The sequence below is a fragment of the Benincasa hispida genome, unplaced genomic scaffold (genome assembly GCF_027475165.1).
Source record: "Benincasa hispida cultivar pf3 unplaced genomic scaffold, pf3_genome.v1.1 HicScf1036, whole genome shotgun sequence".
Lineage (NCBI taxonomy): Eukaryota > Viridiplantae > Streptophyta > Magnoliopsida > Cucurbitales > Cucurbitaceae > Benincasa > Benincasa hispida.
In genome coordinates, this window is record NW_028325341.1 from 3,864 (window position 1) to 20,757 (window position 16,894).

Genomic DNA, 16,894 nt, shown 5'->3' on the forward strand with positions numbered 1-16,894 from the left:
ACGATTAAGAGAGAAGAGTGGGGATGAGAGAGAAATATTAAAATATAAAATTTTTCAAGTCATCAAGCCACATCACCCATCTAGATAATTTTTAATTTAAATTTAATGGAGTTTTTTTTTTTTTTTTTTTTTTTAGAATGACCTTTTAAAACTATTACTGAAAACTTGATACTAAAATGACCAATTTGAAACATAACGGACTAAATACACGCATTCTTAAAAATCTAGGGACCAAAAGGATAATTTTCCTTTTTTTTTATTTTAAAAGAAGTGGGGTTGAGTTATTTAAGCAATATAATGAACATAGAAATGGCTGGCGAAGTAAGCATTAGAAAACATTTCAAAGTCAAAATTGTCAATCTTTGGAGTCATTAGAAAGCATTAGTATTAGAAAGCATTAGACTACTTAAGATACCAATGTGTGAATTATTGGCCACAAAACCAACCATATAAAAGTGGGATGTACTATTCATTTAGGCATATACTTAAAAAATGAGAATGCTTACAAAAGTGAATGGGTTGTGAATCCTTTTGCCATGAGTTTCAGGCCAAGATTTTTATTATCCAAACTTTATCGTCCACATTGATGGTATAATACTAATTGATCAATTAATTAATATTAACTCAATCATTACTAACTATTTTTAAGTCTTAAATAGATTTTAATTAATACTTTTCTTATCGATATTAATATTATCTTATCTTTCAAAAAAAAATATTTGTATTATCTTACCTATTTAATATAAATTTTTATCATCAATTATAAATATTCTGATTAATGTATACTTCTTTAATTATTCAGATATAAAGTTAAAATGTTTGATCAACATTACTTTAAATCAATGTTTAATGTAAAAAAAAAATGTTTATTTTTATTTGAATTTATTTATTAATTAATTGTAACATTAAGTTAAACCATACTAATGTCAATTATAATTACATCAAAATTGTTTAATTAAAATTTACCAGTAAAAGACGTAACATATTATGTTGAGACTATACTTTTTAATTAAGTGATACAGATTATTAATACTGTTGCATATATCTTTAAAATTCAATTTCGATTTTTATATACAAAATTAATGAAAACAAACATAGACATTTTTCTAACCTACGATTTCAAACAATTTGGCAATTGCATTTTATTTTTAACAAAAGAGCTAGAAACCAATCAAGAAGTCGAACAATTTTTTTTTGTTTTTATTAAGGTACAAACTCAAGGCTTTCTTGACCAAATACACTCCCGTATCACAATACTTTTCTCGCACTAACAACAACATCGCCCATGTTTCTCTCTCCAAGCCTTCATATTCACATTGTCCCTTTCCCTTTGCACAAATGTTCTCGTGGCAATCCTTGTTTCCCCTTACCTGTTAATATGAGCTTCATATTATTACATTGTAACAGCAACTATAAAACAGGGGAGACGACATTTTTGAACATTCTTCTCATGACTGTCTTTGCAAATTGGAACTAATAATCTCAGTTAACAAGTCTAAATGCCTCTAAATAACTAACAAACATGAAAATTGAGATAATATATCATCCAAGGCACATTTAAATTTAAAGGGAATGAAAGTTCAGCAAGCGGATTAAAGAGCATCTGATCGAACAAAAGGAAAATAATGGAACATATATGTTTCAGACGACGCAATCAAGTACAGTTTCTGGTTATAGAATAGTAGAGCCAAATTGGATTCATCGTTAAAAGAATACTGCTCGTAAGCAAAACAATTTACTAGTGACAAATTCCCATATCTAAGCCTTCTATGCCTTGAAAATCAGCCATCAACGTGAAATCCCCTGTTATACTACTCAAGCTGACCCTTCCCAAAATTTCCTAAAATTTCATATAGCAAGAAGAGTAAGGAGAGATATGTACCACGAAGCCTTTCATTACTGAATTATACTTTCTTTTCCATGGGTTCATTCCGCTAAACAAACTCAAAATAGAGATAGATTACTGAACTAATCTTGTCACCAAGAAGAACAAAATCTTCCTTATTAGGAAATCTCATATGTTTGCAAGCTCTATCGGATCTCCCCATCAATGCCCTTTGGATCTCTCACAATATTTATATCCCTAGTATAGGTGCTACAAAAATTCACCACTATAAAGATCAGATTGTGTGTTCGTTCTTGACATGGATGCGTCATACCATCATGCGTCTTTGAAGAACATATTTGTGTGAGATTTTCCATATAATAAATTTGACCTTTGGGTAAGAATCTTTCCAAATAGCTTTGGTCAATGAGAAGCCACCCAATCAAATAGGTAGGTGTGTCATATTTCCCTTCGCTGAGCTTCTCCATAGGGTGTATTTTTCAAATGATAATAACACCACACCCATTTTTCTAGGAGAGCATTGTTTTTGTCTTTTCAGTGTATGCCCAGTCCACCTTTTTCCAAAGGGAAGATGATGTTGCTCCATTTGACAAGGTTGCAATGGCGGCGCCTGGCTGAATTTATAGGGCTTCTCCACAGTTCGTGCAACCTTGCTTGGCATTCTGAAAAGTGAGAGATAATAGTAGGTTGAACAGACTGGCATGTACGAGAGAGTGTCTCCCCTATGATTAGCGCCCCATTTGGGACCACTTCTTCAGTGCATTTGGCCTTTAGACAGACTATCACAAATCTTCTAATGATACAATTGAGTTTCCCATTCATTTGCCGGTCTAGAGGAAAGAAAGTTCTTTGGTAAATTGGGGTGTGTGCTTTGTTATGAGGTATTTGGGCCAACAGAAAGGACTGACTTTTAGTATGCCCTTGTATTGTTCCATTGTTCTCAATGAAAGTTGGTCTTTTAATATATATATAAATAAATAATTAGTGCCCCAAGTAGAAAGTTTTCCCTCGGATCTTTTCAATAATAGGAATCCAAAAACTAGTGCCATTTGGAGCTGCATGAAGAGGCTTCAATCAGAATCGACATAAATGGCAAGTAATTCAGATTTTGGGAGGTCTATGTTGAGTCTAGAAGAATTTGAGGCAACCACCTTTAAGAGGTTTTTAAGAGGTTGCTCGTTATAAAAAATGGAGAGAAGAATGGGGTCGTCGGCAAATTGTAAGTAGTTAATACAAACATCACCTTTACCAACTGAAAAACCTTTTAACGCTGCTATCTTCTCCATCTTTACAGAGCAAACGACCAAGGCTGTCCATTAGCATAATGAAAAAGAAAAGAGAATAAAGGGTGTTCCAAGATATTTTTAAGACGAGAATCATAAATGCAAGCCTAAACGACACATAACATTTGCCTCATCCCAGAAGGTGATACCATTTGATGGGAGACTATAAAGCAATTAGTCTCATCTCTTGCCTCGACAAGATCATTGCCATTTTTTTTCTAAAGAAATAGAAAATAGTTTTCATGGAGAAAAAAAATTAAAGAATATACAAAGGAAGGGAGCCCCAGTAAAGAAATGAACTCCAACTATACAAGATCCTATAGAATAGTTACAAAAGATCTTCAAGATTGAAACCCATAGAAAAATATATTATCTGACTGACCAAACATCACGAGCATCCCTCTCCATCCCTCGAAAGTTTAAACACTCTATTGCTTCGTTCGCCCCAAAGAACCCAAAAAATAGCGAATGCCTTGACAAGCCACAAATAACAACCTTTCTCACAAAAGCGTGGATGGAGCAAAAACTCCCAAATCATAACACTGATATCTCTTTGTCGAGCAAACAAGAAACCAAACGTCTGAAAAAAAATAATCCCATGGATCTCACAAACTTACAACTCTAGAGAATATGGTCCAAGTCTTCCTCCACCTTTTGATAGAGAATACAACAAAATGGCCCAACTAGTGAAAGCAAATTCCTCACAACGACCATGTACACTTCCCAAGTAAAAAACTTCATTGTCCTCGGAATCGTAATCCTCCAAATAACAAAAAAGACTGATTTGCCTACAAAAGGACCAATCAAAAAATGATAAAAAGATTTACACGAAAAAAAAAACCCTTCAAAGGATTGGGACTCCACAAACCCCAATCACTTCTCCCAACCCTAAAGGAATACTCCTCAAGCAAAGACCAAAGATAGCCCATATTTGCCGCTTCCCTATCAGATAAAGAACGACATAACCCAAACAAGAAGGAACAAGAACTCCCCAACCAAACAAGAAACTAAGCTACCATATGATTTTTAAGGGAGGAAAGATGATAAAGACGAGAAAATAAGGAGTAAAGGGATCTGTCCCTCCACTGGTCGTCCTAAAAATAAGTCTCCTTCCAGTCAACCATCACACAATGAACAAAGGTAGAAAAAGAAGGAAGCTCCTTGGAAATATCCTTCCACAATTCCAGTAAGTGCCTTAAACCCCACTCAATAGCCACTCGAAAGGATGAATACTTACTAGCAATGACCCTGTGCCAAGAAGAATTGTGTAAAGGAGGAAGCGCCAAAGTCATTTGGCTAACATTTTGTTGCAAATCCTTAAACTCCCAATTCCTAGCCACCCCAAGAAACCAGCCTCTCAATGATCTCCCATCTGACCAAGTGCGTCCCTTTTCCTTTACCTTCATGCAGAACTCCCCCAAGAAACCAGCCTCTCAATGATCTCCCATCTGACTAAGTGGGTCCCTTTTCCTTTACCTTCATCCACCCCCTTCAAAAAGAAAGTTGTGCATGAGCTTCTCCAAGATTATAACTAGAGTTAGAAAAGGCTTAAAAGAGAACCCTCCATCATATCAAAGTACCAATGATGAATAATAGATGACTGCTGATGAAGTGATGGAAGAGTGTATTATAAAGAAGAAGGGCATTGTGGTTAAATTTGATATTGGAAGACATTCGACAAAGTTGATTGGAAGTTTCTCGATATGATCCTTATCTTTAGAGAAAACAATATTTTCATTGAAATAATGGGAAGTGTCTAATGTTAAAAAATACATGTAGCCCAAGAAGGGAAAGAAAATAAAAGGCGTACAAAACATAGGAAAGCGAAGATAAGGCTTGTAGAGGATAAATAAAATCTTTCCAATTGAGGCACAAGTCTTGAATAGAGAACTAGAGAAGTTTGCATAATGGTTAGAAAGAGAACACCAAGTGGAAGCTTTCAGATGAGCTAAACTGATCCAGTCTAACCAAGGAAGAGATTTATTGTGAAAGATCCTTCGACTCCTCTCAAGCCATATTTTGAGCTTTCACTATGTTTGACCACAAAAGCTTTGACTTTAATGCCAAAGAAGGGCCACCAACAAATGGAGAAGGACCAAGATTTCTGGCTCAATATCTCTAAATTGGAGAAGTACCTACCTCATTTCTGGAAAGAATAATGATCAACGTTGTTTTCTCTTCTTGGCTGCCAAAAATCGATGAAAAAAAGCTGAAATTTTCATCCCATTCAATTTTCATTTTTGGACCAAATTTCATTCTTCAAACATATATGATCCTTTGATTTCTCCTTTGACAACAAGATGAATATGAAGTTAGAAGGAGAATAATTCGTTTGCTTCTGATTTAGCATAAAAAAACTGAGTTCTGCAATAAAACTTTTCTTCCAATGATTATTCCTTGAAAGGGAAATGATCTAAAAAATGCGAGCTAGTGTTGAAACTCTAGAACATTGAGCAAACAATCTCGAACTTCAAAAACAATTAACCGATCAATGAGAGAAGGGAAAGATTCATCACCCATCCTGGAAGTGTATTTACCATTAGAAAACCCAGTGTCTTCAATAAATTTATTGAACTTTCTCATTCCTTATGTTTGTCTTCCCAACAACGATCTTTCATGAGTCCATTTAGTGATGTTAAAATTGCCACCACCACACCATAGACCAGAAACATAATAAGACAGAGAAAACAGTCTCCAAAGATGTTTCTGCTCCCTATATTCAGTAGAACCATAAGTTATCCAACAGGCCTTTTTTGCAAATTAGTAAAAAGTTAAGCTAATAAAGTATACCCTCCTTTTTACGAATTCAATAGCTGAAACCTTGCCTTTCATCCCACATTAATAAAAGGCCACCTAATTTGCCAAAGGATTAAACATGAATCCAACCAATTTCCCTAGAGCTCCATAAAGATTTGATAAACAAAGGTCAAAATATTATCTTTTTTATTCTTGAATAAGAACCAAATCAAGACATTGATTCTGGAGAACTCTTCTTGGTGCTACACATTTAGATTTATCTCCAAGACCACGAGTATTCCATGATATAGTTTTCATTGCTTATTCAAACAAGGAGGCTGCTATTAGGTGGACACATAACGAGTTTCAGGAGGGATCTGCCTCAATTACAATCCACAAAGTTTCAACAATATAAGCAAATTTACTTGGTATTCGAGAAGAGGTAAAAAATTCAGTTTCTGGACTCTTTTGACTTCTGCACATACTGTTGGTCAAACCCACCCGAATATAGAGATTCAAAGGCCTCCACAAATTGCTCATCGTTTTATTTTTCCAGAATGTATCCTAATTTTTGGCCTAATTCCTTCAAACCTTTCTATGTAGATTTTTTATTCAAATTGTCATATTATCCCATGCAAATTGTTGGCCGTAACTATTCAATATCCTTACAAAAAATTAATCGTATCGGAGCATTTCCGTGGTCAAATCCATTTTGAATTTGATAAATGCATTGCTTGTGAAGTATGATGGTTCTGTTTCTCAATCTTTCTTCAAAAGATTTTTATCCATCCACTTGATATTTTGAAAATGGGTTAAGTATTTTCAAATTATAAGACTTTTAAAAGAAAGAACCTTGGTAACTATTAATTAATTACTTACTATTAATATTAGCTGTGCAGCAATTGCTTCTTAATCGTAAAATACTTGCACAAATCGCTATATTAAATAGATATCTTTATATGATTTCCAAAACTAATTATTTATTTCTTTCTATTTTTTTATTTTATTAATTTACTATCAATTACTAGTTCCAAAGGAATATGGTATGAGTCCTAACTACTTGCATTAACTTACTCTTTACGAATCCAAACATGATTGGAAGTCACCTGGAGGAGGGCTGGAACATCATTTAAGAAACTGTTTGCTGGAGTCAGAATTATAAATGATTGAAGAAATACCTTGGAACGTTATGTTGTCTGCTACATAATTGAGGACTATGTAAAGGTTGATAGGGAAGCAAAATTGAAGAACATTCTTCCTCTGCCTTGTCATGATTACCCCTCGATTTTAGGGAGTTCTTTTTTCTCAGTATGATGAGAGGGGAGGGCCTTTTTAATTCTCCCATTTATGTCCTTATAATTGAAAGCAAACATTAGGGAACATTTTCCTTAGGGAAAAGGTGTTGTAGCATCAAAGTAATCAGGGGCCTATTGTACTTTTTGTTGCTTCGTGATGTCATCCAAGGAATGAGAAAGAGGAGAAATTAAATAACCAATAGGCCGTGAAGGATTAACCATTGTCATCCTTTGAGAAATAAAAGTGTCAGATGAATGTATAGAAGGCAGCAAAACCATGTTCACGCCAGGAAGTTGCTTAGCTAAGGTATTTAATAATAAAGCAAGATAGATGGGAATTTCCTTATTAATAGAGGCTCACAAATCAGATACTTCCATTGACGACTATCTGCACTAAAGGCTGAGGAACATTGTCTGTATCAATCAAAATTCTCATTGATACTCAGAATAGAGTGATTATTAGATGGCTTTTCCTGAACCTTAGTAATCTCAAGAGGCCCCTCCTTTGATACTAAATCATTGGCTAAGATAGAATCTGAAACGTTTTGATTAAAGTTAGTTTGTAGTACAAAAACTAGATCATTAATGTTGCATCCATTTTCAACATTTATACTTGAATACTGAGAATCTGAAAAACCCTCATCTCCCATAGCTTGAGTCATTCATTAAGAGCATTCGAAAGGTCTACTACATATGGAAGGATAGAGAAGCATCTCCAAATCAAATAATGAAACCAAAGCTCTTATTCTTAATCTCAATATTTCCTGGAAGAAATCCACAGAGATCTTTTGTAACTCCAACTTTTGCAGAAGAACCAATCAAGGAGATTAAGAGTTTGAGAGGATATACTGACTAAGACCCCTGATTGTTTACCAATTACCTCAAAGACGTGTCTCTTCCGATAAATAAGAGGTCAATTGGTAATCGAGATCCAACCACCATAACTTTGGATGACTTCTTGCAAAGAGTGTCTCTATTGATCAATTTTCCAATTTTAAATGATCTCATATTAATTTCCATTTTCCATTGAACTGAAATCCTGAATCATTGTCGCCAAACTTCAGTATTGTCCTATCAACTAAAATAGGTGATGATGTTAGGAACCAAAGTAGTATAAGATGCCTTTGTCCCACATTGGTTAGAATGGGATGACCAATGTGGTACTTAAGTGGTTGGGCTCTCCTACCCCAATAGCTAGCTTTTGAGGTATGGTTCTCCAAGGTGCTTAAGTACCAAAAAATGGTATCAAAGTCGGTTATTGACGTTCTGGAGTGGATCCGACAAAGAGTTCTGACTGGGTGTGGCTGAGTGAAGTACTGCCAGAGTAGCCGTCGGGATGAGGATGGACTATTATTAGGAACCAAGGTAGTATGGGATATCTTTGTCCCACATTGGTTAGAATGGGATGACCAATGTCATAGTTAAGTGGTTTGGCTCAGCTATTGGGGTGTAGTTCTCCAAGGTGCTTAAGTACCTAACAGATAATTACTCTTGCTTGAAAATAAAATTCAAGTGTACAATGGAATTCTAACCACGAGTTGTGCACACGAAGTCTTTAATACCACAAAGTTCTTGTTAAAATCAACTGCTACCACATTTTTTATTTTATACCCAAGGTCCCAAACTGAGCTTGAACAATAGAATTTTCTTCAAATGATGACAGAGTGAGCCTAACCTTTAATGGCTGTAAGACTGCAGTTTTTCTACATCAGCATTACTTCAACTGGAATTCATCTTAGATTTGTCCTAGATTTGGCCACTTTCTGATCATCCAACAAACAAGAATTATCATGAGCCATCAGCTGCTTAGAGGAGTTCTTCAAGGAAGATTCATCTTAATCCAACTCACTTCAGCCGAAAATCTCCAATCAACCCCCAAATGACAAGCCCACCCTTTCTTGTTTAAACCAATTGGAACACACAGAAGCTTTTTTCCCATCAGTGAGTGGCCAGACTGAACATTTAAGAGACCACCCTTGTTGAGTACAAAAACTTAAAAGACTAAATTATTTAAGAAGAATAGGGATTAATTGGGTAATTAGATAATATTCTAAGTTAATTCCCTTTCTACCCCCACTTATAATAAAACTCTATAAATAGGAACCTTCCCCTCTAGTATCAAACACATTATTCATTCTAATACAAGATTCACAATCTTGGTTCTCAGATATTTCTCTCCTTTTATCTCTTAGGCTACATCAAATAGGTATCAGAGCATCTGATTTGGGCCAAGCTAACTGCCGCCGGTGAAAGTCTAGAAAACTCTTAGCGATGCCGATAACAAGAGGGAGCTTCTTGAGTTGTGCTCGTTTCCAGACAATACATCTAATTAGGGAAAACCTTTGAAATTCCAAAAAAGAGGGAGGAAACCAAAGATTTATCAAGATTTTGCAAGAATGGACTATTATCAAAGGGGACGTCCAAGAAAAAAATCAGTAGTTGGTATAGGCAAGAAAATCATTTTTACTTCAAAAAATAATACTGGAATTCTTACTCAAGTGATTCAGAAAAAAAAATTCCACATACTAATTTTGCCCATACTCGATTTTCTCAAAGAACCTATCGTTGTCCACATAGGAATTTTGATTCTAGTAATTCTAGTGACTCCAATGAAGTTTCTAAGGTAGTTTGGGATAGAATAAGAAGGTAACAATATCGAAAAAGGACCTAAAGATCCAATCAAACCCATTTTTCAAGAAATCAATGTAAAGAATGGAAGTTAGATGAATTAAAGAATCATAAAAAATAATCAAAAATGGATTTTTACAACCCAAGAAGAATGTTCATGACTCAAAATTACTCTTTTGATTATGAAACACGATCAAGAAAGGTTGATTCAAGAAGATCAATGGATGAGTCCTATGCCCACTATGAGATTAAAACATATTCAAACATCCATCAAAATAACTACTTTGATCTTGTAGCATTGGAGGAAATAAAAAAAATAACAAAAGAAATCCAACGTTCATTAGGGAAAATGAATCAACATATTGATCAACTATCAATTCATTTGCAAGAATTCAAGAACGGATTGATTTCATATATCGAAGAAAAACAAAGGTATCATGGTTGAAAAATTTTCAAATAGAAAATCTTGAAGATAAAATTGAAGAAAAACAAGAATTTGAAGATGTTGATTTATAAATAGTAGCAAGTGAAGAAAAATCCAACAAAGAAGATGAAAAAGAAGTATCTAACACCAAGCAAGAATTGAACAAGAACTCACTTTTGTTTACATCAAAGAAATCCATCTTCGTTCCAAATGCCTTCGTAACCTAGCAAAGGCACCAAAGGCCGAGAAGAAGCCCGCTGAGAAGAAGCCAGCGGCGGAGGAGAAGAAGGCCGAGAAAGCTCCTGCGGAGAAGAAACCAAGAGCCAAGAAGAAGCTTCCCAAGGACGCCTCCGATAAGAAAAAGAAGAGAGCTAAGAAGAGCATTGAGACTTACAAGATCTACATCTTCAAAGTCCTCAAGCAAGTTCATCCTGATATTGGAATCTCCAGCAAAGACATGGGGATTATGAACAGTTTCATCGACGATATTTTTGAGAAACTTGCTCAGGAATCCTCTAAGCTCACTCGCTACAACAAGCAAGAATTGAACAAGAATGACACACTAATTGCGGTGGAAATGGATCACCAAACTGTCAAAGAACTTGAATCGAATAATAAAGAAGACGCCATTCTTGAACGATTCTCTTTGGAAGGTGCTTTTTTGTGATTTTTGAATACAGTTTTGAATGAGCTTGAAGGAAACATCTTTTTTGGATTTATGGCCGATGAAGAAGTTCATTTTTGGTGGCAGTATTGGATTTTTTGTCTCGAATTTATACCTTTGATCATAATATTTTTGTTCAAAATGTAGGAGGTTGGTTTGGTCATACTCCATTGAACAAGTTTATTTCATTCCTTGTTTGTTTCATAAATTTTTTCTTTTTAAAACTCGAGGACGAGTTTTCTTTTAGGAGGGGTAGAATGATGTAAGAAGAATAGGGATTAATTGGGTAATTAGATAATATTCTAGGTTAATTCCCTTTTTACCCCCACTTGTAATAAACTCTATGAATACGAACATTTCCCTCTTGTATCAAACACATTATTCATTCTAATAAAATATTCACAATCTTGGTTCTTGGAGATTTTTCTCCTTTTATCATTTAGGCTACATCACTGAAGTACCAAACAAATCTCTAGATCATTGGTTGTCCGTCCTAGGGACACCCGAGATATGATCGAGGAGTTCCTTCTCACCCATCTTTTTGCAATAAGGGTCGTGTCTTGTGGTTGGCAGGAGTATGAGCTATCGTGTAGAATCTTTGGGGTGAAAAAGGAACAATAGAATATTTAGAGGATTGGTAAAGAGCTTAGCAATGTTTGTCCCTCAATTATTATTATGGAAAGGAGACAGGACTTAAAAGATACTAATGCTCGGATTACAAAGAAATTGAAATAAGAATAGAAAAACTGAGAATACAAAATAAGCATACGAAAGAGTGCAAAAAATAAAACTAATCAAAGAAAATAAAAGCATATCAAATCAAACATATATCTTGCACCAGGAGGAACACCAAGAGAGAGCACCAAGAGAGAAGTTTGTCCCCTTATTATGCTTCATGTTTCTTTGAGGACTTCACGGGTGATTTATTTTGAACCTTTAATGAAGCCTGTCTTAATGGTTTCCACACTACAGAGAAAAACTATAAAAAAAAAAAAAAACACTAAACAATAGTAGAATCATGGGAATTGGTAAAATTAAGGAGAATAATGAAGCACTCCTTTTGAAGTGGAAATGGCTTCACGGGTAATTTATTTTGAAGACGAACTTATTTTGAAATAAATCAACCGTGAAGCCATTTCCACTTCAAAAGGAGTGCTTCATTATTCTCCTTAATTTTACCAATTCCCATGATTCTACTAGTGTTTAGTGTTTTTTTTTTATAGTTTCTTTTTTTGTTTCCACATTTTTCTTTGAAAATGTATCCTTGATTTTAAAAAAAAAAAAAAAACAAATATTCAAATGCAATCTCCCTCCCTCATCTCTCGACTAATCTCACGAGTCACGGAACAATCCACCTAGTCCAAAAATATTTGGGTAATTAGAAAATTCGTAAGACATTAAATCCTAGATAGACGGTCATCATGGATTGAACAGTTGAACTCATTCCCTGTATGCCCTTTATTATTATACTGAAGGCCCTATGACCATTAGGCAGACCCATGATGGTTTCATTGGTTAGATAAGTTTGATTTCCAATTTCTTGCAACATTTTTCCTAATATTTTGTGAAGTTTGCACATGCTCCAAGACCTAAACTTTGAGACATCAAAGGTTTTCTATATTAAGCTCACTCAAAGATCCGACGTGATCTCTAGGTAGATGTTACTAAGAGACCACAAGCCTTAGCCAACAAAGTTTCCCCTTGGGAGCTGGCAACTCTTTTTCTATTATTCATTCCTTTGTCTTTTCAACCTAAAATGCCATTTCATTCATCTATTACGGAGTGTGTTTAATTCTCATAAAATTGTAATCCCTCAACATCACCTACTATTCATATTGATTTTACACAATTTCCATGATAGTTTTAAAGAATATCATCAAGTTAAAAGGAAGTTGTATTTGTCAGGCATGAGGAGAGATATGAACAGTTTGTGGGAGAGTGTACAACCTTCCAACAACAGTTAGCTAGCTATATGAACCGTGGCAGTTTTTGCAGCCACCAAAAATCCCTGTACTGAGTAGAGGAGGATGTATCAATAAATTTTGTGGAGGGACCCTACTGATTGAGAGGTTGAAAGTGATTTGATTTTGGTGGTACTGGACTATTAATGTATGCTCATTGCATTGCACCAGAAGCAACCATTTACAATACAGATAGTACTCATCACAAATCATATATTGAATTTGAAGCAAATTTTAATGGAAAGAGGTGAAACATTGACACAGTACTTCTACCCTGAGTTTTTAGCATTGTGCCCCGCTTGGGAGATAAGCTCGTGTAACCAAGCTTAGCGCACTACCTCCAATGTTGTCAGTTTATATATATATATAGGGAACCTTAAATAATCAGCTGTGGAAAAAAGCATGATGCTTACCTGCTTCCTTGGTTACTGACTTCTTGAACTGCATTCACACCCAGGCCAGAAGCTTGCAGAGGAACAGCACAGCATCCAAATGAGGCATTTGAAATTACTGGAAAATTTTCAGTACTACTAATTACAATTGCTGCAGAGGATGATGGAACACCCATGCACATTCCATCAACAAGAATTTTAGGATTGCAATCAGGCATTCTCTTCAATCTTGAATTTCGCTTGCTATACTTCAAGAGGTAACGCTTCGTTGTATCTCTCCTCCTATACTTAAAGAAATAGTGATAGGGCTTGGCAATGCATCTCTCATCCCTGGGTAGATCATACTTTTCTTGTGTGAGTGACAGTTGAGATTCAGAGCATAACCTGTCGTGATTGCAACCGGCATTGGTCAATTTAATTGAGCTGCTCCTCATTTCTTTTTTTGAAGGCAGTTCCACATTCACAGACTCAGAATCACACTTTACTGGGCAAACATTGCCCTTTACACACATCGGATCTTTACCTGCGGATTCTAAATGATTAATTTCTAATGGTGAGACATGATCTTTAGCCGTGACTGAAGGTTCAGAAGCAGTATTATCAGGAGAATTGCATATATTGTCATTTACCAAAACTGGGGGTGCTTTAAAGAAATCAAACTCCCCACTAAACAGTGCTCCTACAGATGTCTCGCCATCATCCACCCTCATATTCTCAAAATCCATGTAGTTTGAGTTCGTTGAGCACAAATTCTTGGAAAATCTTGGAGAACTGTTCATAGCTCGGTGCAACTGAATTGCCAACTCTGCATCCTCAGCAGAGTCCCCAGATTCTTTGGCAGCACTTTCATCCCTTTGGGCAACCAAATTTAAGGCATCACTTGCCAAAGCGGAAGCCCTCCTAGCCACAGCAGCCTTTTTCAGCGCCTGTTCCCTAGCTCTAACCGCAGCATCAACTTTCTTCTCCACCAAACAATTTGCATCCTTCACTATTGCACTCAAAGATTTGCAGTTTCCGCTAGTTGAGACCTTAGAACTCCGCAAATCGGAAACATGGATATTCTTTCTCCTAATTTTCCTACTTCTCAATACCGCCCTCGCTGTCACAATCGGTTTAGGAACCCAACAATCAATACAAACAGAAAACTCAGAACCCGAAGAGGAATACGACCAAGGAGCAACTCTACTATACTGAGAAAAACATTCTCTATGAACCCGACGGTTACACTCACAGCAATTAAAAGAATCGCCTCCCGAGTCAGCAAAACAGTAAGAACAAACCTGGGAAGATTCGACAAGAGAGAAACACTTCTTACAAAGAAGAACAATCCGCCACTCGCTGTAGAGGGAATTGAGCCTCGAATGACCGTCAACAGCATCAATACGAAATCCACAAGCATGACATTCGGAAAAATTAGGCAAATCCCGAGTTTTCTTTTCCGGCTTTGCGATTAGAGTTGGGTTGAGAGGGGCAGAAGAGGAAGAAGAAAGAGAAGGTGGGGGTGGTGGGGTTGGCGGTAATCGTCGTCTAACGAAGGTTTTGTGCTCTTTCTTTACAATTGGAATAGCGGATTCCATGGAAGCACTATGTATGAATTGAATTGCGAGGAATTCATGGACATGGGATTAATCGGGAGCAGAGATTTAGGGTTTATAGCAACAAATAGTTGTTGAAATTGGGTTTTGCCATACTGTGAAACAGACGGTGAAGAATTGTCGATTGGAGAATGGCGAAGGTTGGGGCCCTTTGTCGCTTGGTGAAGTCGGCCTCGGCTCTATTCTTCACTATTGCTGTGGGCATAACAATCCTACTGCTTCTTGGATTTAAGCATTGTCCTTTACTGCCTCTTCCATGGTTTTTCTTCTTTTTTTTTTTTTTTTTTCTTTTTTAATCATCTTTCATGTGGATTTTGTTGGAAAAGTTAAAATTTGGAGGATTTTCCAACACAATAACTTTTTAAACTTTTGGTAGATGTGACCGAGTCTTTTTTTTCAAATCATTTTTTTCTTGATATTTTAACTCAAATTTTCATTTTTGCTCTCGTTCTTATTTACATTTTAACTCACTTTCGTATGTTATCATCAGATGTTGCACATTATTATAGGAAGAAGAAACTACTTTATTTGATACCTTATCGTTACTAAAGACCATCTTATCATGTATATTAAAAGGAAAAAAATGGAAAACGATGCAAATTGAAGGCCACATCGGAGTACTTGAGATACGTATTGTTTCATCATGAGGAAAAGGAAGAAAAAAAGCTAATTGAAGGCCCCAAAAAAAGGGGTACTTGGAGTATTTTGGTATAGAACAATGGAGCCCAGGATCAAGAGCCAAGAAGCTTTCATAAGCCATTACTTTCTCATGTTCAAGTTTTGGAAAAGTTGGTAGACATGGAGAAAGAGGGAGAATTAAGCTATTTTACTAAGCATTTGAAGGGTGGGAGCTTCAAGGAGGGCTTCATTGAATGAATATTCGAGATGAATTTGAATTGCATTCAACCAACTGGAGTGAAGTTGAATTCAAAAGTTACTTTAAATTTTAGGTCAAATTGTAAATTTGGTTCCTATGATTTGAAAAAAAAAGTTAAAATTCAATCATTTTATCTCTTCCTGTACACACCGCGGGATGAGGTAAGGAGGTGAACAATGTCCTTGATGACATTGTGCAGGCAAGTTTGACCGCCTGCAGAGGTGTGGATTGCGGTAATCGTGAGAAATTTCTTTCAATCAGCATCTCTAAAGTCTATGTTTAATTGCTTTCTTTATTGCTTTATGCATTACGTTATTTATTGTTTTCTTAAACTAGCTTTTATTGCTTTATGAATTTACTTTTCATTTAATTCAATTGTGTTAATTTTCGTGCTTTGTTCAATTTCCTTACTTTTCTGCATTAATTGCGTTGTTCTTAAATTTTTGTGAATGATTTTTTAAAAGAAAGTGAATACCGCAAAGTCCTAGCGACTTGTGTTGATAAAAATAATAATAAAATAATAATAATAATAAATAATAAAATACATTCGGTATGCATTGCGATGATGGGTACATCTTGTGCCAACAAGATACACTTTGCGTCCATCCTACCCAAATGCATTGTGCTGAGGGGTGTGTTGCGCTCACATTTATTTTGCGCCCATCTTTATCAAAAAAGCACTATGTCGAGGTAGTGTTGCGCCAGTAGAAATACCGTGCACCCGTCCTCCAAAAATGCATTGAGTTAAGGGGTGTGTTGCACTGATACATGCGTTGTTGCCCGTCCTCTGCAAATATGCATTTGCATTAATGGATGCATTGCGTTAATCTTTAGCCTTGCGCCCATCCGAATAAAACACAAAAGATAAAATTCTTTTTGCAAAAAAAGTAGTCCCATCGTTTGGGCTTCCAAGGAAATGATGACTTAGCAGATGAAAGGACGTACTTCTCTACTAATTCATAAATGTGAGAAGCGCGGCGACAGGCATTTTGAATACCTCGAAGGCTGCCACCGCAAAATTTGCGTTGGGCCTATCAAGGCCCAGCCTATAAATTTTGTCCTTCTCCATCTTAGGTCGTCTACTTGAATCTTTTGTGAAAACGAAACCCTAGCAAATCCTCTGCATACCCAGACATTCAAACTTTCTTCCTAAACCCTAAGAGCTTTCCCAACTCTTTCACTCATTACAGCCA

General features: G+C 35.9%; 1 protein-coding gene across 3 annotated transcripts; it reads right to left on the reverse strand.

Annotated features, from left to right (window-relative positions):
* Positions 1–1,117: 1,117 nt before the first annotated feature.
* On the reverse strand, positions 1,118–15,202 carry LOC120077849 (uncharacterized). Of its 3 annotated transcripts, XM_039031924.2 has the most exons (4): positions 13,251–15,017; positions 10,607–10,740; positions 10,387–10,514; positions 1,118–1,370 (listed from the first exon to the last, which is right to left on the reverse strand). In XM_039031924.2, the coding sequence occupies exons 1-2, from the start codon at positions 14,804–14,806 to the stop codon at positions 10,734–10,736; spliced, it is 1,563 nt and encodes a 520-aa protein (XP_038887852.1). In that variant the 5' UTR covers positions 14,807–15,017; the 3' UTR covers positions 1,118–1,370; positions 10,387–10,514; positions 10,607–10,733. The 3 variants fall into 3 exon arrangements, with proteins under 3 accessions (XP_038887852.1, XP_090164949.1, XP_038887853.1); XM_090308823.1 differs by having other exon boundaries at positions 10,387–10,740; positions 13,251–15,023; XM_039031925.2 differs by lacking the exons at positions 10,387–10,514; positions 10,607–10,740 and having other exon boundaries at positions 13,251–15,202.
* Between the last annotated feature and the right edge of the window lie 1,692 nt (positions 15,203–16,894).

Excerpts from the sequence above, each read along its gene's own strand:
- LOC120077849 (XM_090308823.1), bottom strand. The coding sequence starts at position 14,806 with ATGGAATCCGCTATTCCAATTGTAAAGAAAGAGCACAAAACCTTCGTT.